The 15,866-nt window shown below is 37.8% G+C and overlaps 1 protein-coding gene across 2 annotated transcripts in view; it reads right to left on the bottom strand.

The window, feature by feature from the left end:
* The window catches only part of SUZ12 (SUZ12 polycomb repressive complex 2 subunit), a 40,364-nt gene extending 25,043 nt beyond the window's left edge, over positions 1-15,321 (bottom strand). The window contains exons 1-4 of one of the 2 annotated variants that reach the window (XM_014862153.3): positions 14,805-15,321; positions 12,423-12,469; positions 12,273-12,337; positions 7,811-7,879 (exon numbers count right to left, since the gene is read on the bottom strand). In XM_014862153.3, coding sequence (XP_014717639.2) covers positions 7,811-7,879; positions 12,273-12,337; positions 12,423-12,469; positions 14,805-15,078 — 455 coding nt within the window. In that variant the 5' untranslated portion in view covers positions 15,079-15,321. The remainder of the gene's footprint in view (positions 1-7,810; positions 7,880-12,272; positions 12,338-12,422; positions 12,470-14,804) is intronic. The other variant, XM_044745051.2, reaches the window with a different exon arrangement.
* Between the last annotated feature and the right edge of the window lie 545 nt (positions 15,322-15,866).

Here is a 15,866-nt window from a genome sequence, read left to right as displayed (position 1 = left end):
GAATGAAAGTAAATAGTAGTTAAAGGGCAATAAGGATCAATAAAGGGCATGTTTTTGTTTTTTTCAAAATGATGGTGACAATCTAGGCATTCTTATAATCAGAGGGGAAAGAGTTATGTAAAGACATTGAGGCAAGAGAGTATTAAGGAGCAAGTAATGACTGCAAATGAGGACATATTATAAAGAGGTGAGCCTTATAACTTTCCCTGGGGCGCCTCTTTTTCTTAGAGATATTTCAACAGAAGATGTGAGGATGTCTCTATCTGCTTAGTGAGGTAAGCCACGAAACTGTATGCTAAAAAACTATAAGGTAGGGGTCTCAAAGGGTATTTCTAGAACAGTACTAAGAAAAGTATGCTAGGATATCAGTGGAGGACAAAATGGCTATGGAAGGATAGAAGTCTAAGAGTCCAAGCAGAATTAGAAAGCATAAACATGAGGGGAAAACTAATAACAACTATAACTTGTGTCAACAAAATAAAAGTGGTATACAATGGGATTTTTGAAAACAGGTAATTTATGTATATTACTCACTTTCTGACATGAATCAGAAACATTTTTAAAATACATCGGGAGTGAGGAGTAGGAGGACCGACTATAAAACGGGCATGAGGGAATTTTTAGGGCTCTTTATCTTGATTGCAGTGGTTGTTACCTGTCTGTCTGCATTTGTCAAAACTCAGAACTATAGACCAACAAGAGTGAATGTGACTGTATATAATTCATACCTCAAAAAAAAAGTACATTAATAGGATCAACCGTAAAGGGGCCCAAAGGAATTTTTCAAGGTGATAGAAATGTTCTATATCTTGATTGTGGTTATGGTTATGCAAGTGTATACATCTGTCACAACTCAAACTATATATTTAAGGTGGGTGTATTTTATTGAATGTTAATTATAACCAAAGTGATTTTTAAAAAGTATATCCACCATCTACACCCCATCTACAAAATGTACACACCATTTTACTAAAAAATAACTAGCATTTTCCTGTAAAAACAGTTCCATAAACATCACCTTACAAAGCAGAATTAGCAAAACTCCAAAACATAACTGAAAGACAGAGAAAATATTCTATAATTTCCACGTTAGACAATAATCCATCAGTCACAACCAATCTATGCTATTCTTAGTTGCTTCAGTTAAACCTACATACTAAAGCCAGGTTAATTTTCTTAAAATACCACTTTGTATGTATCATTCCTTTGTCTAAATTTTCTAATGAATCCCCAACTGCCAAATCTTTTGTCTTACAGCTGTCTATAATATGGCTCTCATTTCTTTTTATTTCCACTAAAGCGTTATATAGGCAAATACAAAAGAATAATAAAATAGAGACAAAAAATCCAAGTTTAAGTTCTGGCTCCAGTTATTAGCTGAGACCTGATAGCTACAAAATGAGGAAATACACTCTCTCAAGAGTGTGAGTCTTGCATAAAAGAATAAAGTAGCCATCAGAGTATTCCCTCTCTCTTCTACAAAGACCCCACCCCCAGTCAGCCCAGAGCTTAATTTCTTTTATAAGCACTTGTATTTACCACTTTTTTGTCACTATTTTTTCACATACATTCTCTTTTGACAATCTTTTTATTGTAACCCTAGCACCCAGCAGTGTCTTACAGAAAGGCACTCAACAAATACTTTTCATAAGATAAGGATGTCTTCCTAAAATAACAAGATTTTTAAAGTCAGGGATCATGACCTATAGTACTTAAAGTATTATTTACATTGTTTTTAGTGGGAAATGTGATTCTAACTTCCAACTTTAAAATGACAGAAACATCTTGCATTGATCCAATCACAAAAATATTTTACTTTCTTTTATTTATTTATTTTTTTGGTGAGGAAGACTGTCCCTGAGCTAACATCTGTTGCCAATCTTCCTCTTTTTTTTTTTTCTCCCCAAGCCCCAGCACATAGTTGTATATCATAGTTGTAAGTCCTTCTAGTTCTTCTATTTGGCATGCTGCCATAGCACGGCTTGATGAACAGTGTGTAGGTCCGCACACAGGACCCAAAAGCAGCAAACCACAGGCCGCCAAAGCACAGTGTGCGAACTTAACTACTACGCCACTGGGCCAGCCCCCACAAGAATATTTTGAATTAGTGTTATTCAAACCGTGGTCTGCAAAGTGAGGTCACTGGGGAAACTGTTACCATTCTACAACAAGGAAAGAAATTGAGAATAAAATTTAAAAACTTTTACAGAAACTTAACAGTGCCATAACATCCAAGCATGTGATCAGTATATTTATAAAAGCAGCCATCTATAAAAGATTAGAAATTAAAAACAAAAAGGTCCTTCACCACAGACGGTTTGAGACACAGTTTTAAATGGTAAATTCTAAGTTAAATGAGGTAGCAAGCACATTCAGCCATCATTATAACAGTTTCTTAGATAAAAGGAATTCCAAATTTCAATTAATCAACTTAAAAAATAACTTGTGATTTGCTATGCGCAATTTCCCTTCCTCCTTCCCCTCCTAAAAGTAAACACTGTGATAGGTACCTAGAATAAAATGTAACAATGAAGCCTAGTTGATCCCTTCTCATAGGTGGCTTCATCCAAGGAAAAAGGGCAGTCTTCTTTCCCTTCCTGATTTACCCTCTTCCCTCTCTTGTGGCTACGGTATCCACATCTTAGTTGGTTAAGCTGGATCAGAAGAAGGGAAGGAAAAGACACATGTAGAATTGGTGAGGCCTATTTGGTTTTAAGCTGTACAGGATCTCACTTAGATGATCAGGATAAGCTATCAGGTAAAGATTCGATTCATCTTTCTGATGTGTTCCCTATCTGCATCTTCTGAGGAAGCAGGAAATATGGCATTAGGAAACTAGACAGGGAATTTGAAACTTTGGGATAAGATTCCAAGCACAAACAACTGACAATTCTAAAGCAGTCTGCAGAATGACGTTAAGTAAATTTGAATTCAAAATGGACTAACATTTTGAGATGAAATTCCCATAGGAAACTCAAACTTTAAGAACAGCCAGATCCCACAGAAAGACCAAAATTTCTATGCTAGAAAGAGACCAAGATTAGTGCCTCTAATTTGTACACATCAATCTGACAGTGATAGGTCTAAGGCTTCACTAGGGTCACGGCTGTATTACCTCAAAACAGGACAAGTTTGACCACACACTATTTGGCATCTATATTGTTAGATGGGACTCAACTCTTCTTTTAACGCTATGATGCATAAAGCTGAGAACTGGTGATTACATCAAGCCCATTATTCTAGAATCCAGTGTCTCTTTTGAGGTTCAGATACAAGGATGGGAACACTTTCTAGTGAGAAGCAAAGTCAAACGAGAGGAGGAAGTTCATTACACATAAATGAATAACCTCCCAGAAGTTCTGCAGACAAAACATAAAGAAATTACTGTAAACCCAAAGATTATACAAGGAGGCACGTTAAAAAAAATTTGTTCTTAAACACTTAGATTTTAAGAACCAGATATGCTCAGTGGCAATTCACAAGGCACCTTCAGGAGTAGGAATGTAAAAAGAAATGTATGGCCCAGGTTCTGAAACAGGAACTAAAGCCATGAAAAATGATGATCCGAAAACAAGTTCAAAACATAGTCAAGACAGGATTGTTAAAAAAAGAGGAAGAAAAGAGGAGCAAGACATCAAATGTTATTAATGTTGGAAAAGACACAATCAACTTAGGAAGCAACCTGAAGTTTTAAAAATGCAGGTAAGTCTACAAAAGAGAGGGGTAGGGAAACATCATTAAGGGACTATATCTATTTAAAATAACATATGGCTTTCTTAGGATAAAGACCAACATTCTAAAATAGCCTACAAGGCTCTGCTTTATCTGGCCAAGGCCATCTGCTCATCTAATGCCACTCTCCCTACTCTTGTCTCGTCTGCTACTTTGGCCTCAAATGACATATGAATAATATTCCCTTTATCTAGAATTACCTATCTGCTCACCCTCTCACCCCATTTTACTCCTATATTCATGTTTCAAATCTCAGCTCATTTCTTCAGAGAAACTCTCTCCTGATCATCACTATTCCCAAATCCAACACCGCAAACAAGAGCTGGTTCTCCTGCTTTACACACTCATAGTTTGCCTATACTTTTCTTTCCCAGCACTTATTTTATAATTATATTTATTATACAAGTACATCTTTGTTCCCTAAATGCCAATAAGCTCTATAAGGCAGGGTCTTCATCTGTTTTGCTCACCATTATATCCCCCAGGACTTAGTATAGTGTCTGGGACATGATACACTAAGGAAATGGGAATCCCAGAAAAAAAAAGATCCAGACCTTGTTATAGTACAAAAAGATGCTTAGAAAAGGAAGATTACTAATTCAAAAGCTTAGGTTATAACAACAACAACAACAACAACAACAAGTGATGAAAGGCACTTTACCCTATGAACCTACTAAAAATACAAGCTTAAATATATCCCTAGTAAAAGTTCTACTTCAGGTATCTTTCAGGGGATTTCTCCAGCTATTAACAGCAGACCAGGACTGGAAGATGATTAAGGAGAAGAGAGAGGACATATTTTGATTTTCACTTGGCCCCAGGAAATACTTTTGGAAGCAACTCCAATTTGGAAATCTTTTCATGCTACCTTTCAGTCAATGAAGATGTACTTTTTAGAAGTCAGGACTTATGACTAGAGAATTCCAAAATTGGTAGGATTAATAGCACAAGAGACCCCTGGGATCCTGCTACGATGGAAAACTACAGAAAGACCAGAGATTTATTCCAATAAGTCATATAGTACTTGATCAAAACCCACAATAAATTAGAGTGCCAGAAACAAGAGCTGGAGAAGATAGTTGATATAAGGCATAATATCAGACATTCTAAAAAGAAAATAAAGATGTTTTAAATAAACATAATCACACCACAAAAGCAAGGAGAAACATCAGGAAGAACCTGGAGACTAGAGGTGCGACCACTATGAATTTCTAAAATTTGCTAATTGCTATGGCACTTTCAGAAGCCATTCTTCGAGAAAAGAAAGAATCTTCACAGATGGTGGGCTTTATTACTGACTTTTAAGGTTACAAATGACAATTCTGGTCTACTGTTGTGAACTGAATGAGGCCTTAAAGAAGTAAAAACCATGAAATGTCCCATGTGTTTCTTTTTTCTATCGGCTACTTCTGCTGCTAAGTTTCTGCCATTATCTGTGACTAGTAAGGTAACTGTAGATCTAGAGTATAAAATACATAAAAGATCCTGGAACATCAACTTCATTTTGCACAGATAATGCTAGGAATTTGGTTTGGTTTATAAGTCACTACAAATGTCATAAAAGGTCAGGCATTTGATTGTTCTAACTTTTGGGCTGTTGTACTATGGTATTTTTGTGTGTCTTGATATTCCCCTGGAACTTTGAAGAATGAAATACATTGGGTTTGGGAGTGGAGACATTACAACTGTGGAAGTGCTGAATGAACTTGAGTTCTACTGGAAGACTCCCAAACTACCGCTGTTGAACAGATCCAGGATCCAATTAAACTGAACAAGATTTCTATGTCTGAGATGGTACAGAATAAAAATATAGATGTAAGAGAGAGACATTTTTGTATATGATTTAAGATTTTAATTTTTACTAATTAATGTTATGGAACAACAAAGATTTATTTTGTTCTCTTGTAAGAGAATTAGACCACAGATTTTACAAGCAAAGTTTTATGGAGCTAGCATAACATACCAGTGTCTAGGGAACTTCTTACAATCCTATGTGATAAGTTTAGTAGAACAAAAGGATTATGCATAATCTGAGGTGAGAAATACACTGAAGTAATTTAATAATATAGGGCCTTGGGGGTAAACTTAAAATGAAGCAATTTCCCAATTCATTTTAGTGACTCTGGGAACAACACTGAGACATTCATAAAGATCTTAGGGGCTGAAGCATCCAGCACAGTAACTCAATACCACCTGGGCCTCAAGTGCCTTGGTGGGTATTAAGCATGGTCAGCTCCAACATACAGTTAGGTCTGTCAAATAAAAACAAAAAAAACATCTTGGGGGGTTGAAATAGTCAACTCACTGCTCCCAGATGGATCCTAAAGATTGAAAAAGTTGTTTTTCAAAATTACAAGCAGGAATTCTATGCAACCCTCTGATGTTTCTGTGCACTGGTTAACAACACCTCTGTTATAGCCTGGCCTAGCCGTTGAACCCACTGGGTCAAAAGGAACAAAATTATTGGGCGAGCGATTTTTCAGAGAACTGCCCAGCATAATCTATCTCCCTCACAACACACACTCTAAGCGAAGCTCTCTAATATTTACCAAAGCCAATGTCAAAATGAGAGAGTAATAGGGTTTAGCAGTGATGAAGGTAGACCGTTGATGGGGAAGATGAAGTAAAGAGTCAAGTTTTCTTCTTCTTGGTTCATTCCTCCTTTTTACATGAACCCTGAAAGACCTGGAGGGCAAACTATTAATGTATTTAGGAGAAAAGAAACAAGGAGGTCAGATCAGGCTCTGACTACACCTTACACTTTAAGTAAAAAAGGCCCTGAGGATCCCACAAGCTCTGTCCAGCATAGGCGACCAGACAAAGATCTGAAATAGAAATTCAAGCAAAGAAGAAAGTATGCATGCAGCGAGAATATTCTCGGTCCTATATTATAAGCACTCTTTGGGCAGTAATAGATAGATTAAGGTAAAGATTTCGGTTACCAGCTGCTAGAATGGACTATCAAAGCTTATTTACAAGTAAGAATTGCCTGGATATGAAAACATAAATTACAGTCCTACAAGGTTGCAAGATATAAAATTAAAAAATGTGATTTTACAATTCAAGCAACAAAATAACATAATTCCAAAAACCAAACTTAAAATATCAGCAGCAACTGCAAAAATGACATCTTATACCAGGTCACTATAACGAGAAACCATAAATGAAGCATCATTAAAGTCAGCGTCTATCTTATCTAAATTGGTAAGATATGACTTAAAACTTTAAGAGAAAAAGAAAAATGCATTGTGGCAATTTTTCCAACTCTATTTTTAAAAAATCTAGTACTTTTAGTTCTGCATTCTCCCTAAAAGTAGTCAACGAGTAAACAAATACCACTCAAATTCCTGTTTCTCTTTAGAATAGTATTCAACTTTCTTTAGTTTACATATAAAAGAACAAATGCAAGCATACTGTCTAGCCTAGGCAGATATTAGGCTAGTCAGAACATGTAGGGACTAGTTCTGGGTACCACATTTGAAAACATATAATAAGCAGACTCTGTCCAAAGGGTCCAGTTTCTGAAACTATCATGTGATAAATGTATTTCAAATATAAAATAAAGTTAGGAATATTTTGCCTGAAAGACGTAAAAAGGGGAAAGGATACAATGGAAAAAAAGAGAGCCTCTCTCAGATGTGAAGATGACTACTTAGAAGAGATGTGATGTTGTGAAGCACCTGGCATAGCACCTAGCAAACAGTAAGTAAACCATAAATATGAGTCTCCAGCCCTCCTTAGATGAAGTATAGAATTAACACTAACTGTAGAAGTTACAGAAAGTTTGACTCAAAATGCAAGTAAACTGGTAATAGAGATAAACAATAATGAACACAACTGTCGTAGAAAAGAGTGAGTTCCCAGCATTGGAGGTTATTTAAGACAAAGCTTAAGGATTCTCTGCCAGGGATGCTATAGATGAAGTAATTCCTGATTTGTGTATGAATTTGGACCAACTGACCTCTAAGGTTCCTTCTACCTCCTTACAATATTGAGGTGATCACTAGGGAAATGATCACTATAATTTTTCCTCTTTCCTCAAATATGCCACTTAATGTACACTGATAGGTTATCTTACCTATGAGATTCTTGCTCTCCTTTCATTTTCTCTACTTTTGATAACATATCATCAACTTTAAATGTTTTCCTGGAAGAAACAGATAAACAAAATAATCACTTCTCAACTGGGAAAAACAAACAGATTACACTTTATTGTCACTACAATAGGCAAGTTGGAAATCTGATTTTGATTATTTTTAATAAGATAAATTATGGATGGTTAGCCATAACAATGAATACTTTTGAGACAGTGTATGTTATAATACAGCAGACAAGCCTTCAAGTCCCAACTCAAATGCTAACTTTTCCAAGAAACCTTTTGTAATTATTCCCAAACCAGAGAGATTCTCCTTACCTAGGGCACTTGGTTTATATTTCTTTTGACATTTTGCCTCCTAAATGTGAAACCTGCATAAATACTCTTTCTCCTACTAGATTATAAGGTCCTGAAGGGCAGAGACTGCTTTTCTCCAAGGAAAGCCACCTAGTACCTGGCATAGTGCCTTATATTTAGTAGGTATTCAAGCATCTGTTGGACTGAACCAAAGAAATGCAAATTATGTATGTTTGAAACAGTCATAGTTCTATTAAGTAACCTGACAAATATGCGCTAGCACTATCACATAAAAATGGAGATTCTATAAAACATATCTGAAGTTAATTAAACATCCTCCAAGATGTTAGCGATAGTTCAAGTTAAATGATATGTCTTATTAAAGAGATGGTTGTTTTTCACCATCATCAAAAATTTTGAAGTACAGGGGACATACCCATCAAATCATAATAAAATTACTAGCTTTTAATGTGACAAGTTTAAGAGAAAAAAGCAATTTTTCCATAAAATAGAAACTTAAGAATAACACCCCCAAGCAATTTAAGAATGAACGGGTTCTCAAACAAGCCTCATCTTAGTTCTTAAGGTGGTCTATTATATGTGACCTTGAGATAGGGGCTACAAATCTAGACCCATATATATTTGTTAATTGGAAACAAATATTTCTCTTTATATTCAAATATACTCTTCAAATTTAGGACTTGGAAAAACTTAAGGTATCCTGCATTATTCTGTAAAGCTTGAATTCAGATACTAGAAATTACTAATATGCTCATTCCTCAAAAACAACAATTATACTCAACTACTATCATAAAAATTCTCATTCCTCAAAAACAACGATTATACTCAACTACTATCATAAAAATTCTCGGCAGAGAAATGTTAATGTAAATATATTGCAGTAAAATACTGATAGGAAGAGTGGAATCGATACAATCTGTATTTCAGGTGAATAAATAGCCTCCATTAACAAAAGATCTTTTTAAAAAAAGCTTCTCTCCTTACCTTTAGTTACTGAAAACTTAAATATTAAAATTTCATCCAATAGAGCATAGTAAGAAGTACTTTATGAGGATGGCAATATTTTTTCAATCTCCACAGATAAGAGAGAAGAAAGAAGAAAAATGTGGGATTCTTTTAGGCTAATTACAAATAACTTTTCAGTATAACTACTGAAATGTACTACTGAGGAGCAAAGTTACTGGAAACTTTTAAGAATAATATGTTTATCTTTAGGTAATAATTAAGAAGAAATCCTGTCTGCAGGAAGAAAGGTTAAGACTGTATGTCACAAGGTTCATCTCTTCCAACATTACACAGTCGTGCATAGGAGAAGTGCATAGGAGAATTAAGTATTAACAACCATTTGAAATAGGTAAGATCATAAGGGCAACTCAGCCTTTCTTAGGAAAAAACAAAACAAACCACATAAGCAACTATGCAAAAGCAGCCCTACCTTCCAACACCAAATATTTCTGGTTCTTTAGAAAGATACTGCCACTGAAGTTCAGATTTAACAAAGGAAATAGTTATCAAAAGGTCATCAAAAAGGAGAATATTTCTGAAATTTTCTTGGGAGGATTCAGAAACAGCTTACATGAAACCTAGTAAAATGAATTTAATAAAAGATGCCCTTCTCCTCACCAGTATTTCCAGTGTGTCAGTGTAGTGTTAGCCTATAGAGTCTGAATACCTCTATCAAGTGAGTCTAAAGTACAAGGCGAGCTTAACAAATATACCAGAATTAATATTACAACCGAGTGTATGACTTCAAAGGGAATGATACGTTTATTCCAACAATGGATATTATGTCATTCTAAGAGTCAAAAAAGGAGTTTCAAAAACATTCTGAGCAAAGACCACAATCACTGGGCTAAATTCACCACCTTCCAAAGTCACCAACTACTTTGAAAAGGACAGCACTCACTTGAAGATATAATATGTCGTATTAATTTGTTAAAAAATTAGTCACAATGTCTTCTATACCCACGTACATTACAAAAGAATTAAGTGATTCCTAATGCATATTTTTTGAGGAGGAGGATGAGTCCTGAGTTAACATCTGCCACCAATTTTCCTCGTTTTGCTGAGGAAGAGTGGCCCTGAGCTAACATCCGTGTCCATCTTCCTCTAGTTCACACATGGGACGCCTGCCACAGCATGGCTTGATAAGCCAGGCGTAGATCCACACCCGGAACCCGCACTGGCAAACCCCGGGCTGCCAAAGTGGAGCGTGCAAACTTAACCGCTGCACCACCAGGGCCTGCCCCCCTAATGCATTTTTGTATGGAAATAAACTAAGTAGAATTCATGTTTTTTGGCTGGTAAATTGCTTCAAAACTCCCCCAAAAGACATTTTTTTTTACAGAAAGGGCAATAAATTAAGAAAATTAGTTTCTACTACCAAGCTCTTAAAGTTGCCTCCACCCATTAGCAGACAACAGAAACGCATCCCACAATGAGACAGTCAAATAATCTAATAAACAAACATGACAGGAAAATGATGAACTTAGATTTTTAATGTATATATTTTTTATCCATTTATGGATTAACTCAAATTTAGTTTGAAAAAATTCAATCCCTTTTAAATTAAAATCACTTTTAAATTAAAAACATCTTAGATGGTAACTCAACTGATCTTCCATATTAAAAATACTAAAGGAAAAGTTTACTACTACTTAACCAAATTCTCCTATTTTTGCAGAATAAATCAGAGGCCAGCAAACTATGGACCATGTGCCAAATCCAATCTACTGTCTGTTTCTGCACAGCCCATGAGCTAATAATGGTTTTCACAGATAAATATTTGCAATTGATTTGATAATACAGAACATTAACTCTAAACCTCAATTAAGCTAAATGTTACCTCCCTCCACCCTGAAAAAATTTAAAAATCCCACACTTCTCACCAGTAGGCCTGTATTACAAAACATTGTACCCAATTAGTATATTTTGAATTACATCAACAAAACATTTGTGGACATTTGTTTTCTCTCTTTTTGTATAAGTACCTACATCCTACCTAATATCCTTGATTCCGCCTCCTGGATCACAAAGCCTAAAATATTTACTATCTGGCCCTTTACAGAAAAAGTTTGCTGAACCCTGGCATGGATCAAACAACAGAGTAGACAGGTAAAGACCTAACAAATTTAATTCTGTTGCCGAATCCATCACTTTCTTCCTAGTTATTTAGACACTTGGCAAGTTTTCCCTATTAAATTCAATGTTTGCTGGCTTGTACTTTCTCTCTTTCTCTCTCTTGATTCAGAAAGATTACCAAAAGAAAAATAGTTTTAATATTTCAATCCTTCAAAATACACCTAGATATAACTACAAAGATAAACTATGTCTTGGTATAGAAAACATGATGCTTACTTAGCAACCAGTAGGCATCTCCAAAGGAGTTTAGTTTCAAAGTCTACTGAGATAGTTTAATGGTTTTACCAAGTCAAGACTATAACAACACTAAATGCTTAGTAGATGCTCTCTCCTATTTTAAGTTGCTCACTTGATATGCTCAATAAACAAAATTGCACACAGGATGAGAAACTAACATTCCATAATCTTATATAATTAAACAGTAATGTTACAAAGCAAATTAAGCTCTGCCGGACACCTCCAGACTCCACCTTAAGACTAGATGATTAAGACTTCTTGTTTCTAAGGACATTCATCCTATTGACTTCAAAAGTATTTCCCCTTTAGTAAGAACATCACCAAAGATATAAAATGAGACTTTCTGAACCTATCATTATAGAAGCAAATTCTTTATTGTCAGAAAATTTAAGAAATATTTAAACATTAACTGTTAAATTTATGTATCAAAGATAGTATGCCTGAGCCCTTTAGTAAATATTTAAATCCTCAACTTTCATCAAACTCAAAAATAAGTAGTAGCACAAAGTAAAAACATTTGTTAGGAAAATCACTTCATTCACTTCACTACTAAATCATTTCTATTAGCAAAAAACTGGTAATAAATTGGGATTTACAAAAATGATACTATGAAAAATCATCCTGCAACCTATTCAACCAGTCCCTCTTTCAGTTCAGTTTTCACATTTAATCTTTAATTGGAAATAGTACTTTAAAACAAAACTTTAACACGGTTTGATCAACTTGAAATAAGATTAATAAAACGTACCTTTTGATGTTTGTTCTGGAGTTTCGGTGAGACATGTAAGTAAGAGTTCTGTGCAAAAATATTGGCTATAAAAAAAAGTTTAAAAATATTAAGATGAAATAGGGGAAATTCTAAGAAAAAAAATATTGATGAATTTTGTTGATTACTTACCGCTATAAGATTTCGAGTTCGAAGAAATCTATAGATCTGTGTTGGTTCTAGGTAACAAGAAACAAAATCCAAACATTATCTAAATTTACTTATTACTTAAGTTGTCAAGAAAATACCAACCCAGCCCGTGTTATAACCAATATAAACCAATCATGTTATGGAAATCCTAAACTAAATATTTACATCAAAAAAATTACTACACACAGTAAGATCAAAAGACATTCAATCTATACCATACATTCACAAAACGCATCTACATTTATTTTAAATTTAAGGTTCTTTACAATCTTATCCTTAAGCCTTACATTTCTAAGGTAGCTACTTTCTAGACTAGTCTGTCTGCAGAATTGAAGAGTAGTAGTTATATTCATTTAATTCAGCTAATTTAAACTACTTATAACCCATCTCCGTCCAAAAAGTAGCTGAAATGAGGTAGTTGGATTCAGCAAAGGTGCTAGCGATTGATGCCAAACAACAAAAAGAAATTTTCACTTTTTAAGTGGTCTTTTAAAAAATTTGTATGGTAGGCAGCCAAAAGGGAATACAGCCATTTCCTAGATGTCCTAAAACAGGTATGAAAGTCAGTTAACATGGAAAGAAATTTGAGGCACAAATTATAGCTAAAATTTTCAGTGCATATTTCTAGTTCTTTATCTATTTTGCTCAACGTAAATATTACCTCAATACGTAACTACTACCTCAACATAAATTTTTAAAGTAACCAACAGATTCTTAAAGTTTTTTTAAAGCTGAATTTAGTTAAAACTTAACTTGTTATAAAGGACTTAGATTACAGATAGAAAATATTTTATTTACAAATACCATAAGACCAGTTACATTAATGATCTATTAGTATAACGTTTCTTTAAACAAACCAGTATCAAAATAAACTAAATATAACGATACTGGCAAACACATCAAAGCATTTAAACTTTTCAGAAACTAAGATATTAGAAAAGAAGTTGTTTTGTGACCAAATCTAGCTCTTACTGACAGTTCACTTCTCCAAGGTAGACTCATCAGAAAGCAAAGCAGCTAAAACTTTCTTGGAGGATTTGTCTTCTCATAACATTTAGAAAGAATTTTTTAAATTTCCACTTAATCTTCAGTTAGTTTAGTTTTTGGTTTCAAATACAGTAAAAGGAGATGAGATGTTTCAGAAGTATAAAACACATATGTTTATTGTCATCGCTGTGTTTCAGTTCTCCACCATATTTCCAATTTAAAGCCTCTCTAGATTTTTTTAAGTATATTAAGCAAAAGTAAGAATAACGTGAATCTCTCTCGAGCAGGTTCAATAGGTTTCAACGAAAACTGAAATTCCCTATATTAAACTCCAATTAGAATTTCATGAAGCACTAACTACAGAGAATGAAAGAAGGGTATTAAACAATGTAATATGTCTTTCCAAGCACAGCTGATACCATGCCCTTAACATATGCTATGGTAAAATTGTAAATAAAGACATTCGGCAGCGGAGCCGAGTTTATTCAAGTTTCTCTAAGATCTTTAGCTATCAGAGATCATCCAATTATAACATCCACAAAAAGGCAAAAAAGCAGAACAATCACGACATAATATTAACTAAAGAACAGCTGAGATTATTCATAGCCATGATTTTTATAAATTCTATTGTTTGTTTCCCGACACCTTGCCCCCCATTCCAAATTAAGTTGTAGTTTTGCCCTGGAAACAGACCTTAAAAACAGAAATTGACATAAGAAAACGTTCCAGAATTAAGTAGTAGTACACCGGCAGAATTCCGAGATCGTCTCGAGAGAAGAAGATGCTTGAACTCTACCTGTCCCTACGCATCCATGAAATGGGGGGATAGCTCTGAAGGGTTTAAAGCATCCCAAGGTGCCATGTTAACGTGCAGCACCAAGTTGGTGCGAAGACGTTTCAGACCAATGACAATTTGGTCGATTTCACTGCACTCGTGTCTTCGCAGGCTTCATTTTGCTCCTCAAAACCGACAACCCAAACCCTTGGACTTTTCGAGTGCGAAAGGCAGGAAAGAAAGCAAGAACTGGTCTCAGGATCTGACTGCGGGTCTAACCGTACGGATCCACAGCCCGACTGTACCCTCCCCATCTCAAAGACGCCTGCTCCTAGCGTGGGGCCCCACTGCCTACCCTCCGGCGTAAACCTTCGGGGAGTCAAGAACCTCACCTGGATCCCCGATTCCACCTCCCCCAACGGCCACAGCCTTCGGGCCCCCTGGAGCCGCAATCCCCGAAGGGGGACAGCCCCCTCCATTGCTCCCTCCACTCCCAAATCAAGTCGACTCCCGACGAGGCAGGGGGGCCCAGCACGCGTGTCCCGGCCCCCCAATGCTGGGAGAGCGGGGATGCCTGCCCTCGGAGCCTCAGACACACTCACTCTCAAAGGCCTGGAGGAAAAGCTCGTGGTCAGCCTGGACGTGCTCCATTTTCGGCTTCTTCACCGGTAACACCGCTGCCCCCGCCGCTGCCGCCGCGGAGGAGGAGGAGGAGGCCGAGTAACTGCCGCCGCCTCCGCAGCCCCCGCCGCCGGATTTGCCGCCCGACGCCGTCGCCGCCGCCACCGCCGCCGAACCCCCGAAGCCGCCTCCCCCGGACCCCGCGCTGGGCCCCGAGCCGCCCCCTCCCCCACCGCCGTGCTTCTGAGGCGCCATCGCGGTTCCTGCCTCCTCCCCCCGCCAGCTACCCGCCGGGCGGCCCCGGAGAGTAAGCGCCTGCTCTACCAACCGCTCGCCCCAGCAGGCTCCGGCGGACCGAGGGGGGAAGGAGGAGAGAGGGGAGGAGAGGGGAAGGGAAGGGAGGAGGAGAGGAGGGAAGGAGGGAGGAAAAAAAAAGTGTCTCCTCCTGAGAGCCCCGCTCCGCTCCGGAGGCCGCTCACCCTAGCCTGGCCTCGCTCCGCCCACTTCCCCCGCCCGGCGTTCTGATTGGCCGGCGGGAGCGCGCGCCGCCCGGCCGCCCAGCCCGTTGGCCCGCGGATTCCCCCGTCAGTCACGCGGAGGCGCTTCTCGCGGAGGCGCGGCTTGGTTGGCCCGTGCGCGCTGCCGATCGCGGGCCCGGCCGCCTCTTTGAACTGAATTCGCGGGAAAATTAGGGGTCGGAGCGGCCTTCCTGCTGGCCCCGGTGCATTGTGGGGAGAGAGGGACCCGGCGAGCGGCTTAGGGAGCCGTTTCTCGCCTTCTGAGCGTCGTCAGTCACCGCCCCCAGGGGGGTACAGGACCCCTGAAGAGAGGCGGGCCTCTGCGGGACTGGGAGCGAGGGGCCTGTTAAGTGAACTGAAATCCATTACCGATCATCGAGTCTCTAACTTGCCAGGAACGGCCCTGCCTAGGGCTTGGTCAGGTCGCTTCTCGTATGAGGGGCTCCCGGGGCAGAGATCGCGCCCCCTGTCCCCTCGGCACCACGTGCCTCAAGCCGCCCATGGCCGAATCCCACCCAGCAAAGC

This window comes from Equus asinus, chromosome 13 (assembly GCF_041296235.1).
Source record: "Equus asinus isolate D_3611 breed Donkey chromosome 13, EquAss-T2T_v2, whole genome shotgun sequence".
Taxonomy (NCBI): Eukaryota; Metazoa; Chordata; class Mammalia; order Perissodactyla; family Equidae; genus Equus; species Equus asinus.
This window is presented reverse-complemented; position numbering and strand designations above follow the sequence as displayed.